We start from the raw sequence: 13,782 nt of genomic DNA, 5'->3' as shown, positions 1-13,782 counted from the left end.
AATCATGCTGGACATTACTTTTTTCAAACTGATTGGGAGACTAACTGTGTATCCTGGGGGCCTAAACTGGCAGTCTACAAACCAGTCGAACTTTGCACTTAAAAATTAGACTTTAAACAAAACAGCTGCTGTAATTCTAATTACAGAGCAATATTCCAACATAATTTTGCTAGTGGAATACTTATGGTTATAAATCTGAAAATATGAGTCTTGACTAGTTTGATGAATTATCCCACCTAGCCAAAGAGAAAAGCCTCTGTAATAGTTACATAAGAAGATGAAACACATTGATTACTTCACTAAGCCTTTAAGTGCTGCCAAATTACAGGTTTTCTGAACACTAGCTGAAGTGCTGGAAACTATGCCAAGGAAGGTCTGATAATGCAGGAAACTCGACAGCTAAGACTTCGAACGTAAAAATCCCAGATCCTGCTTGGTCTTTTATTCAGCTCTAGCAGGACTAATGTTTTCCTACCCCCCAAGACCTGCACATTATCTGGGAGACTCTAGCCTTCTCAAAACCAAAAAAGAAATCCCAATACCTTTGCCAAAAATAGACCAGACTGGCAGGACTGTTTATATTCTGCACTGTTTATACTCTGCATATGAAAATGAGAAAGCGACTGGCAAGGCTCATTCAGATAATGCAATTCTGTGCTTTCAATCCAGATGGCTTGTATGGCAAGTAGCAAGAAGCCTAGGTAGTTGTGCTTGCCTCAGGATAATTTCAACTGAAAACAATTAGTGAATGGGATGACATCAATCACCAAGCACGTTGCTCCTCCCTTGATTCTTTATTCACTTAAATCAACTTTTTCTAAAAAAAAAAACAAGCTTGCCAGCTCCTGTTTAGCAGTTAAGCAGAATGCCATTTCTCCTTTATGCCTGTGTCTGTTGATGAGGTGACAAATCCATTAATAAACAAAAATTGCTTACTCCAACATCTGCTCTTGGCTCCTTGTGATCAGGTATGACAGTGGTATGAACCTGAGAGGAGGAAGAAAAATAAAAATAAGGCAAGTCAATTTTTTTTTTTTGTTACTTTACAAAAATGAGAGAATTATTCATGTATATTTTCTTTTCTTTTTAATATATATATTTTTTTCAATATATATATATTAGAGGTGATCTTAAAGGGATGTGTGTAAGAGAACTGCTCTGAAAGTAATATATCCTATTTCATTATGACAGCCCACAAAGTAAGAGGTGGTACAGCAGTAGAAGCTGAACCTCCTCTTGCATTCTGCTGCCACGCAACAGATAGCAGCAGAGGGGCAGTCTGACAAAATGGCATCTGACATGGAAGAGCATATGAAGCAAAGGTGTCTCAGTGAATACTTCCATGTGGAAAACACTGCAACCACTGACATTATTTCTTGCTGAACATTTACGGAGACCAAAAACAAAACACTGATGCACTGAAAGTTGGGCTGTGTGGGCAATGCTTGCTTAACAACGACACCATCATAGCATTTGGAAAACAGTGGATTCCTTCAGCTGGTGTAGATTTTTTTACAAGCATGACTTGCAGACTCTTGTACACCATTGGTGAAAATGCAGAACTAATGGCAGTGACCATGTTGAAAAATGGCATTTTGTAGCTGAGAGTTTTCTCTATCAGTCTTATTGTGCTCTTTGTAGTTGTCATCTCCTTGGAAATAAGAGGTATTACTTTTGGAATGACCTACATAATACCACTTTCTAACCAATAGTCTGACAGCCAGATGTACATGAATAGTATCTTTCGTGATCCTGGTATTTGACTAAGCTACTGTAAGATATCAAACATGTCTCTGCTGAAGGGAAACTGGATTTCTGATCTAAGTTTGTGTTGTGGTTATTTTTATTTACTTTTTTTGTAATTATTGTTTTTTTCTGTTTGGTTTATCTTGAGAAGCATGTTTTAAAATATTCATTAAAAAGAGAAGTCATATATGGGAGCTATAATTTGGTCCCTTTCATATTATCTATTAGTATAGTTCCCCAAACATATTTAATTGCTCAAAATACTACAACTATCAAAATACATGATGTGGTGCCTCCACAGGCCCAGGCACACATCATTAGAAATACAAAGGCAGATAGCTTGTAAACAGACAGAAAATAATCCCTTAGCTCTAAACTCGATACACAAAATGCAAGGACAAGCAGAGAAATGAGAAGAATTTTCAAAAGCAAATATTCTCCTCCTACATCACCTGATTAAACAAGCTGTTTTGTTGGTTTTTTTAAAGCTTGTCATAAACTAGCTTTCCCTAACGTACTCAGCAGTACTGTAAAACTACAAGGTAGAAATACAAAGGTAGACTTCAATCTCAGACACTCATTATTTTACCATAACTTCTGTCTTCTCCTTATATGCTCTAGATTTCCCTAAGCAAAAAGCAAACCTTTGAACAGTGAGATTAGTAAGAGGTGGTGGAAGATTTAACTTCCCTACGTTAACATACACTCCCATCTTACCTTGTGATAAGAGATGTATGAAGAGGTCAAAAAAGTAATTAAGAAATACATCTTACAACCTAGGTCAAATACAAAACATTTACAATGAGTATTCATACTAGTACTACTTAGAATAGTAAAACTGTTTGTGTGCAGTACAATATGCAACACCAGGAAAAACACTGGGGCATGGAGTGATTATAACTACTCCATTAACATTGTATGTTTCCATATTTTCAATATCATATACAGAAGGAGTAACCTGTGCTTTTAGTGTACACATCAGGCACATCTACGTGTCAAGCTTCTCTAGGTATAGATGTTAAATTCAGCTTTAATTACCTGCCTTTTTTCCATCATATAAAGCTGCCTTTGCTAATGAACGTTTCTTTTGGTCAATCACAGCACTAAGCCACATCCACGCATGCCATCAAGAGTTCAAAAGATGGAATAATTGTTATTTGTAAAACTTTTGTGTGTGCACTTAAAGTCCTTGTGTTTCGGTTAGTGACTGAAGGCCAAGTTCAAAAAGCATCTAAGTTCTGCCAAGAAATAATATTACATTCTTTTCTCAGTTACTTAACCTCATCAAATCCCCTACAGCTTTCAGTGAGCTCCCTGCACTTACTGTTACTGGCTGCTAAGTTGCCCTGTCCTGTAACCCATCCAGCATCTCACAACAAGCAGATTTTCTCCAGGTGTGACAAAGCATTGGTGATGTCCACTGAAGAAAGTCACAGAAAATTGGACTTGAACTCTTTAAAACTAGAATGTGCCAGGAAGGCCTTCAATTTCGTCCCCTTGGTACAACTCCAGCAGTGGTGCAAGAGCACAACCTATGTAGACATCTTACCTTTATATCACCTGCAGGTGCTCAGGGATAGTGACCATTTGCACTTTCCCCTCACAGTCCTCTTGGCATCAAAGACAAACACTGAGTTCTGCTAACACAACCACCACAACTCCACAGAAAGCTAACAAGGACACCATCCCAACCCACCTGCCAGCTACGCTGCATCACCAGCCATTAGAGAGCGACCACATTTCTTTGTAACTCTTCTTACACGAGTGGTAGCTTCATGTATGTGTGCTAGAAGGGATGAAAAAGCTGAAAGTGGCAGGCACTAGGTTCTACCTCATAATATCAATGGGCTTGCATAAGATACATGCCATTCCAACATGCTGAAATTTTGTTTTAAAAAAGATACAGATGAGACATTCACTTTCAACAAATACATCAGCAATTTGCTAAATAGTTCAATCAACAATAAAAGTGAGCAAAGTAGAACACTTCCATCGATATCCTGTCAGATTTTATGGAAGGCATAATGCAAATTCCCCAAGCATTATTATATAACTATTTGTAAGAGCCTGTGTAAAGTAAAGAGGAAAATATTTTCCCCAATAGGCACGCATCTAATATTGCAAAGATCTACAGCCCCAATGGAAAAGATACTAGGCAGAGAGATTAACAAATGTTAAACTTAAAACAGAAGAAAAATAGAAGAAACAGAAATGATATCAACCTTAATGCAGTTCTTTTGCAGTTGCATAAAACACATTCTCCTTAACTATCTGCATGTCTCTACTATCTGCTCTATATGAAATGACAGCATCAGCTGCTTTTTACCTGAAAGGGTCAAGCAGAAAGGCTGGTACACTTGCATACATACATTTGAGTACTTTTCACAGGTAGTGTGAGATTACATTACTATGCAGGGTGCAGAGTCAGAAGCATTTGTTTGTGCAGCAGTGAGACTAGGTACTGCCTCCAGGCACACTTTAGAAGGAGGAATTTGAGGATAATAGAAAACGCAAAGATCTTAGTCTCTAAGAGTCATCACAAACTGCTTTTCTATCCAGCTTCTTCTCAACTATCTTCCTGCTTCTGTGTGTAGGCTGCACCTCGCACTCTTTCTAAAGAAGTGTAGGTGCACTTCATTTGTCAACACATTGCACAAAGCAAGGCATTAGGAGATGCCTCCTCATGTAAGTGCAGAACTGGGTTTATTAGGAGCAAGCAGAAATGAGATATTTGATTTACATTTTTAAAAAGTCTTTATTTACTTATTGCTTATGATCAGATGCACCTTCAAAAGAAACTTGAAATCCACAGTTCAGAAAGAAAAAATTACTTGTGAACTCTCCCCATAGTGAGTGTATTTCAACAGACACGCAACTCCTACGGTGTCCAAGTGGAAGGAGGCAGACTGTGCCAAGGGGCAGAAAATTCTGTGTATCTGATTGCTTTGGGACATGCTACTGAGAACTGGCTAAGACCACCAAGACTTACTGACTCAGTGTAATTGTCAGTCATACTGAAGCTATACTGTCTTGCACCATACCATGGTGGAAATGATGCAGGCCATATCCAAATAATGGTCCACTGCAGTGCAGTTCAGGACTTCACAGGATTTGAGTCTAGGGCCAATCTCAGCATGGTTCACAGCTTCAATTGCTGACACCGTTAGTATGGAAATTACCACACAGCCAACTAGAGGAATGGCTGCACTGAAGGCACGCTGTTCTCCAACTAAGTTCTAAGATTACATATGCCCCAAAAACTGAAATACAGAAGTGAAAAATCACACTTTTGAATCACAGTTATAACAACTGCATGTTATTTAGGTCTACTCACTTCCAGAACAATTCATATAACAAACAACTAATCCTTGAAGGCAAAAGCCCACATTTGATTTATCTCTTGCAGACAACGTAAATATGAAAAAGCTGTAGTATCTAGCCATATAAATCTAAATAATCTTAATCTCTTTTCACTGTATGCAATGAAAAATGGAAGGAGGAAACTGTTTATATAACTTGTTAATATAGTATATAGAACAAGCACCGGATTCATTTTTCTAGCTTATTTCAAAAATCTTCCTTATCCTGAGAGAAAGGGCTGTCAACTGTAAGGACATGCAAGAGATTAAAAGTGACAAAAACAGTCTTTAAAAATTAGAGACAATTAACATTTGAGTCCTGACATCACTAAAAATAGAAGCTCTACTGCTACTAGTAATTAATTTGCTCTTTACTGTGATTTGGAGCTCAGACACTCTGGCAGTATCAGTTTCTGTTGTACACTGCTTTTAAGGGAGAAGAAAATGTCACATACTGCTGCACTGAGTTGACTCTCAAAGAGTTAATGCAGATGAATGCTGCAAGAAATTCTTGTTTGGCACGACAAAATCATCATCACTCATTTGTAACCGGCTGCTTACAAAGACCTTTGCACTGGGGTTTCAGTGCACAGTTTGCAAACATAAAGTAACACCACAAATGATGGTTCACAAGTTGCAGCAGTCTGAAAAGATGCAGAGGTTTTAGCTGCAACACATTCAGCTATGATGGGGCAGTGGCAAAACACTGGCTCACCATAATTATTAATAGCATATTAATAGTGTGATAATGCAGTAAATAATTCAATATAATGACCACTCATTAATTATATACATGCATTTTCTCCATCTCTTAGCTTATTTTAACAAAGCCTAATCATTTGGAAAAAAAGAACTCCAGTTTTATATAAGTACTGGACATTCCGGGCATTTGGTAAGTTATAATTGTAATGTAAAAGAACATCACATGTCAAGTACCTAGTTATTACAATCAGGCAGTAAGTCACTTGCTTTTTTCCCCCAAGATGATTTCAGGAAATCACATCACAAACAGTTTTTAAATTGTCACATACTGGGACCAATCTGCAAAAATCCAAGGAGCAAAGAACTCCAGTCAGGATGCTTGTGATGCCCTTTCTCCCTCTGCATTTTCACTAGGAAATAGAAATCACAGCAGGCATATTCTGTCTGCAAGCTACTGATGAAGCATTGCTAAGCTTTTTTGGCTCCTCATTTATATGGGCCAGCCAACAGGGAGCTGTTACTTGCTCAAGTCTGAATACCTCAGGCAGTTTCTTACAGTTGCACTATCCAAAATCACCAAAACAGACTACACAATAAAAAAAAAGCAGCAGGTAACTGCAGCCAGGGAAAGCCAGCTGTTAAAGAAATGCATCTCAAAGAATGCCCACAGCAGAACAATGATGAAAATAGGACAAGGAAAAAAAGAAAACAGTGTAGGTACTTCCTTTTTTCTTCATCAAGCTGTGCATATTACTTGAGCAAGATATGACTGATCTGTCTTGTTCAGTCTGTCTCATAGACCGTCTGCTTGAGCATCTTGCTTCCCTGAAGCTGCAGACTAGCCCTAGTGCTCAAGCTGGAATTTCTGGGAAAAATGCCTTCCTAAAATGAAAGCATTCAGCACTGCTCTCAGGGCCTGAGGCAGCTGGATATTAAAAAAAAAAAAACAAATTTCCATATGAGTATCAGATAACCTGTGCCAAAAAGCCATACTAGAGAGCCAAGGAAAGAACATGTACTCTCTCTCAAGTGTCCCCTGAGAGAAGTGCTTATATTACAAGCCAGGGATGGTGAGAAGCATACAATGAGAGTATGACCAATAGGTAGTCAATTATTTCACTTCAGTATACAATTCACTACAAAAAATAAGGTAAATACTGCTGGACTGATCAAAAAATGAGCTTGATGGTGTGACAATATTATAAGAATACGAACTTCAGCATTAAAGCAGGTAAAAAGTGCACTGTGATTCTGAATACTTCGACAAAGTTAGAATGATTTTTTCTTTGCAGGATAAACATTCCATTTTTGAGTATGCTAAAGACTGCATTTCATAATTTGTATTTATTTCCTTAAAAATCACATTAAGTTCTTCAGAAATCATGGTTTAAATTAAAAATGACACTATTTGCAGTAACGAGCCAGTTATAAGAACCAAGTATTTAAAACTTTTTGTTGCCGGAGCACACACATCTCCAGTACACATCCTACTCAAGGTCCCTCCAGGAGACACTATTATCACTGTCAACGCCTGGGGGCATTTGTTTCAATATTTTAAAATTGTAGACAATATGTAATAAGAATCCCTTCACAAATTTTTGCATTACAGCTCAGAATTCTTTCCATTTTTGTTCTCACTCTTCTGACTGAAAGGTCAGAAGGTCATTTAAGAAGTTGATTGCTGTAACAGTTCTGAGTCATTTTCTAATTTGCAGCCAAGCATTATTCATGGAGACCATATATTCATTTGCTCTTCTGCCAATATGGTCTTTTAGCTAAGTAATTATTTTCTCTTCCTCACACTGGTCTCCTGATGTATTCGTAAGAAAGAAATCATATGCCCTCTTGTACTTCATTTGATTAGGATAATAAGCCAAGCTTCTCCGACACATGAGGACACAGTAAGTTTCCATTCCCCAGATAATCTTATCTCGTCCAGTCCTAAATCATCTTCCTTGAACAAAAATGATCACATTATTCACAGGTTTGAGAAAAGGCCTAACTTTTATAAGTTGAAGGCAGTTCCCTTGGCACATCTGGGAATCTCGCTCACCTCTCTCTGCTGTATTATATCTGCTGCTCAGTTACACTGTAATCAACTCATTACATGCACTGTACTTTATCTCAATTGTTTCAAATGCATGAATTCAAATACTTCTGGTAGCAGAAAATGTACAGTCATATACTTGGAGACTACTGTAATTCATCCTGTTTCTATTATTCTTGACTCCAAGTTCCTCAAAACAGATTTGCAGACAAACAATTTCCTTAGCTGACAACATCTCTTTAAGAGGTGAGGAATCTACTTCACGTGCCAAACTTTGCTCTAATACGTGGATCACCTTTTGCATGCATTTCCACAGAAGCAAAGAAAAACCAGACTTATCAATTAGGATTGTTATTTTATGACATTTGCTGATAATATTTAAAATACAGTAAGGAGGCTGAGGTCTGGTACCTGTATTACCTAGTGGATGGTAATTCAATTCTGATTCAGGGAACTCTGTAAAATCTCTCATCAGATCTACTGTGCTAGAAGGCATAAAAATACAGGTTAGACAAGTGGGAGTAAGCACCTTAAGTATTTTTTCCTAAGCTTTCTTCATATTTGTGCGCAGGATGTATCTATCTCTAAAAGTCCATTCTAGCAAACTTATAGCTATAGCTTCCCTAGATAATGGCCCTTCAAGTCAGAATTACTCCAGTTCTGACATGCAACTTAATATTCTGTCCGGGGCCCCCTGATGCTTCCTCTGCATTGCTAACAATCCACCCTCCAGGGGAGAAAAATTTTCTCACAGGAACCTCTGGCAGCTCCTGGGAAAAGACTGCAGATGTCTGTTCTGACTTATCAGAAGCTGTCTACTAACAAACATTTCCAGCTACCCAAACATAAACACTTCCAAAACTGTCTACAAAGAAAAATATACAAATGTAGTTTTTCATTTGAGAAATTATTTTGTTCCTCGACTAAATTCCAGTTATGCAGTTCAACCTGCATAACTGGAATTAAACCACTAAGTATATAAACACCAAAACAAACAGACTACTTACCAGCCATCTTTAAAGAAACAATCTTTGATGGTGCTCTGACCATTATACAGACCTCTCTCTCCTGAGATAAGAAACTGAAAGGTTTATTTCTTTATTAAATACAGAAAATCACTGCTGACTTCAGAAGTGATTCCAGGCTAGAAATCTCATCTCCCCCTTAAGCTATGCTTTCTTCTTCACAGGTACAAAGTAGGTGTCCTTGTGGCCCTATTTTACCTTCTGCAGCAGCCTAAGCCTATTTTTGTACCTACAACTCAAGGCAAAAGCAGACATCTCATGATTCCTTTTCTTCCCAATACTATGCTGTAACAGAGATAAATTTAAGAATATTTCATTGTTTTCATCAATGAAACTATATTCAGCCACTTTCACACAAGAAGCATATGACTATGATCTCAAACACTTTGCAGACATAATCATTTTCCTCACCTTTATGTGTAAGTTACATAAGAGAACAGACTCTCTCTCTCTGTGATCTTTTCTTATGTTTCAAAGTCAAGCCATCTCCATTCCAGCCCACTAGACAGGTATTTTCTGGGAGGCATCCAGCTCTCAGCCACAACACTATAGCTTAAGTTGCCACAACGAGGAGATGGGTAATTACAGCACAAACTCCCGTGACAGCTTTTCCCCCCACTCTTTCATATTTCACGCGCTGCTCCTTCACCTTTGATGCACAGAATCATTTTTCACAATTGCATCCTTCATTGCTTCCAACAGTGCTCTGCTAAGATGATAGCAGTTGCTGACTCACCCTTTACCTCCTCAGCAAACAACATGAAATGCCGTAGGATGGAGAGATTTAAAGTCAGTATCGTATCTCAAGATACATAAAGTTTGACACTAGAAGAGGGAATCAGGAATTTTGAAAGGTGTTTGAGTGCTGCTGAACAAAAATTCTTTTTCTTAAAGAAATACTGTCAATAAGTTTCCCTAGCTAGTCTACTCCCAACTCGAGACAGCTCATTAAAAAACAATTTGGTTTGAGCCTCCTCAGTAGAATGAATTCCACTGAACTAGACCCACATCTAGGTAAACAGGCTCATGGAACATATCTGTATTTTAAGTAATGGTTCTCAGATCAAAATAATTATTAGAAATTCACTAGACAGTGAGTGAAGAATAATAACAGAGAACAAAGGAGTACATTTCAGCAGTAATGTTTTTCTGTCATGTTGATTAGTAAACAGGTTTTTTCCCTAAATGAATCAAAGGTGCAGACCTATCCTCCTATAGATAATGATAATTTGCAAAGTTGTTTATGGCTGACTAGAGACACTACAGTGTCCCGAGAGTGACTTGAAAACAACGAAGAGATTCTACTTAATAAACTGCACGTAGGCTATACTTCTAAAAATGTGGTAGCAGTCTTGAGAATCAAAATAATTTGAATTTGTCCACTTCTCAACAACAGCATTGGTCACATTAAAGCAAAGAAACACAGGAAGTCTCATCAAATATAGGCTTGGTGTTCATCTATACTTTACCCACGTACACAAGGGCCTTCAGTTTCTCCACATTTCTTCTCCCACACAGAGAACACTCTTATCCCCTGGCACAGTGAAAAAGTACTTATAAAAGAAAAGCATTTAAATACAAGATGAGTTACATGTATCATAGTTATCATGTCAACGTATGGTAATCTGTTCAGCCTGAGGACAGGTTGTGATGTAACGCCTTGAACAGCACAATATCCTAAAGTCTGAGGATGGTAGTAGTTCCAGAAAGTTAATATTCAGAGATTTCCCTTTTAAAACTCACATATCTAAAAATGAAGAAGATGTATGCCACAGAGAATTACTTATATATAAAATAATAAATGGTGTTTATAGAGCTTCTTACAACACAGACAATAAATTCTGTATAAATAATTACAGGTGCTCTGCCTCTACCACACTGCCTGAAGTCATCTTGCAGACTCACCTTTTAAGTAACACTGGGAGCAACACAAAACCACTCTGGATAAAATGCGTGAATCTTTATCTAATTTCAGTAAGCGTTTCAAGACAAACTAATTTAGCACGACTGTAAAGGCTCACGTGCCTAGTTTTCAAATCAGTTACATGAAATTTCCAATGTCAAAAAAGGCCACATTCAACAGCTGAATACAAAACAAAAAAACCCCCACACCCAAATGGAGACCCTGAATGGGATTTTTAATTCTTAAGCTACAGCTAGTCAGGATGGTTATTTAGAACAGTAACAGCCACATTTACAAATGACAAAAAGATTAGAATGTAATGAGGGCAATGAATACTAGAGGTATTTGAAAGAACTGTACTTAATGCCAGTAATTTATTCCACCTAAGAGTGGAACAAATGAGAAGGGGATAAAATAGCTGACAAGAAATTAGATGCACAGAAAATGAAATTCAGAATCAGTCACGTTAGAGCACTTTTAAGTCGTAAGTACTGCACATCCTCCTCTAGCAGCATCAGCTGGAAATAAGCGTATGTACATGTAGCACTAGCTTATTTTGCTATTTCCAATTCAGTCAGTCACACCAACTGATCCATACCTCTCAGTAATACTTGGTCTTATTTATTGTTCTCATTTCAGATCATTTTAAGCTATTAATAAAATACATGAGTAGGTTTATAAGGATTGTGTTAGACACTGTACTAGTCAGTGGCTTTTTCCAGCAATACCAGAAACAATTGTTAACTGAAGATCATAAAGAAATCTGTATACAGAATAGGTGAAACTATCAGAGACATAAGCTACAAAAAGCTATTTGTATTCCAAACTCAAGCTGAGAAACATGAGAAATGAGATAAGGAGGAGAGGAGGGAACGGTCTTCATTCAGGAAAGCAGTCTAGATTTATGCATCATTTAAACTGCTCTCTAAATGTCACTGCTCTCCCACATGATTAGAAACTGCCTGGAAGAGGTTACTACATCTTTCCAACAAGTGAAAAATCTTGTATTCACATTCACATATATTCACCGATCTTGATTGTTATTTCATACAGCACAAATACCATAGGTATTCATTTGAAATGAATATCAAAATCTGCCCCCCACCAAACTTAAAACTCTCCCCAAAGCATGCATACATTTTTTCTATTGTTTGTACACAGTTATAAATTAAAGAAACAATCAGAATGCTTTTCAGTGTTTTTACTAACCAAACTGTATTAAGAAAAAAAATAATTTAAAATATCCAAAGTGTTAAGAATTTAGCTACCAGGACATCAGTCAAACAAAAATTTCCTTACGCATTTACTACGATTTCTTCTAGTTGCACATAAACATAAGGGTAAAAAAGTTTTTACTCAGAGGTACAAGACAAAAACAGGAAATAAATACAGAGTACATAAATTGCTTATTTATACACCTTCAGTGGAAGCAGTCTAGAAGAGAATGGTTTCCTTCTATTGCATTCCATCATTTAGTGAAGTCATTCTGTCAGTTTTAAGCATGAAAAGACCTTTAAAACAACACCTAATTTAATACTACTGCAAGACCTTGAAACTTGTCAGTGTAAGCATCGACAGAGCCTCAGAATCAGCACCAAGAACACTATAAAATTCAATTTATCTTGCTTTTACAATGATACTATTGCAATAAAACCCATGCTAATGTTCTTTGGTACCTCACTCCCTACAAAAACAAAAACATAGCTGAATTTATTTGAAAGTCTGCATTTAAAAATAATAACATTCATTTTAAAAAGTTCTGACTCAAACTGCATGTGAAACCTCAGCTTAAGATAATATTTGGATTAATAAAATACGTGTGACAGCTCTGATTTAAACACTGCAGCTTAAAATTCTCATCCTCCTACACAGAGATCATAGCACAGAAAGGCAGAGAATTATGCATCACTCTACGCACCACAATTACTTTGCAAGCCTGTGAGAAGTTCACAGTTGCATATATCTCAAGAGGAACAGTTGAAGAGTTTATGAAGATCCTCCAAAAAAGGAGATTTCTAAGAAATCTCACGTTTGCTTTAATTTAAAGGACACTTGTTTTCCTCCCCATCTGTAAGAGTTAAAACCAAGATCCACTGAACAAAATCCAAGAATTCATGAACACAAAAATGACAACTTTTAAACCTCTGCGGGGAGAGAAGCAGCTTAATCAATGCAAGAGATAGCAAGTACTTGAAAATCTGAAAACCTTTTATCTGTGTTATTACAAGAACTCTTTTCTGATCTACATTAATCTCTGGAATGTTAACATCTAAGGTACCATCTGGAACATAACACCTAACATCAACTTAAAGCTAAAAACCCCTACCTTCCAGAACTGAGTGCATAGGCTATTGGATTCTCTGCACATCAGTCCAGAATCCAACACTGCTCCCCATCCTTTCTGTCACTACAATTTTTGATTCTACTGCCACAGTTTATGTTAACTTTTTCCCCTGAGTAGCATCTTTCTTCTCCACAAATTAAAACTTCCCATTTAAAGTGTGTATAGGAAGCGTTTCTGTGGTGAAATACTGAGTTCCTGCATCTCACTTAATACACCACCATCTCTCACTAGAAGACAGAAGGAATGGTATTTTCAGCCTCTGTAATCAAGAAGTGATTTAGATTACACGATACCCACAAAATACCCAGACTCTGCTTTTCTTCAAAACTCATATGCCAACTGCAACGTACCTATTTCCTAGAGAAGATAATAATTTTGCTTCCCTTCACCAAATAGATTAATGAAGAGTGCTGCAAGGCCCTGCAGAGGGAAGTTGATATTTACATCTCATCCTTGGCAGTACAAGTAAGGGTCACACAGCAGAAGCGATTTTCCAGGATTTATGCGCTTCCTCAAAGAGTTTCCTGAGCTGCTATGCCAAACTTCCACTCTTTCCAATTCTTCATTACCAACAATCTAACTCTGAAGTTTGCAGTAGTTTTCATTTCATTTTTTAAGTGTTACAAGTAATGTGTAAAACCTAAGTATAACAAAGA

The 13,782-nt window shown here is 37.3% G+C and overlaps 1 protein-coding gene across 22 annotated transcripts in view; it reads right to left on the bottom strand.

Annotated features, from left to right (window-relative positions):
• The window catches only part of INPP4B (inositol polyphosphate-4-phosphatase type II B), a 327,844-nt gene that overhangs the window by 161,304 nt on the left and 152,758 nt on the right, over nucleotides 1–13,782 (bottom strand). For 20 of the 22 annotated variants that reach the window (XR_016465803.1, XM_090138618.1, XM_090138627.1 and 17 more), the window contains one exon: nucleotides 937–987. The exons of the other annotated variants lie outside the window; for them this stretch is intronic. Coding sequence is in view for 19 of the 20 variants with exons in the window: in XM_090138618.1 (XP_089994744.1) it covers nucleotides 937–987 (51 nt within the window). In the remaining variant the exon portion in view is untranslated. The remainder of the gene's footprint in view (nucleotides 1–936; nucleotides 988–13,782) is intronic. 22 annotated transcript variants of the gene reach the window in all.

Source organism: Phasianus colchicus, chromosome 4, assembly GCF_987193195.1.
Source record: "Phasianus colchicus chromosome 4, bPhaCol1.hap1.1, whole genome shotgun sequence".
NCBI classification, from domain to species: Eukaryota; Metazoa; Chordata; class Aves; order Galliformes; family Phasianidae; genus Phasianus; species Phasianus colchicus.
This window is presented reverse-complemented; position numbering and strand designations above follow the sequence as displayed.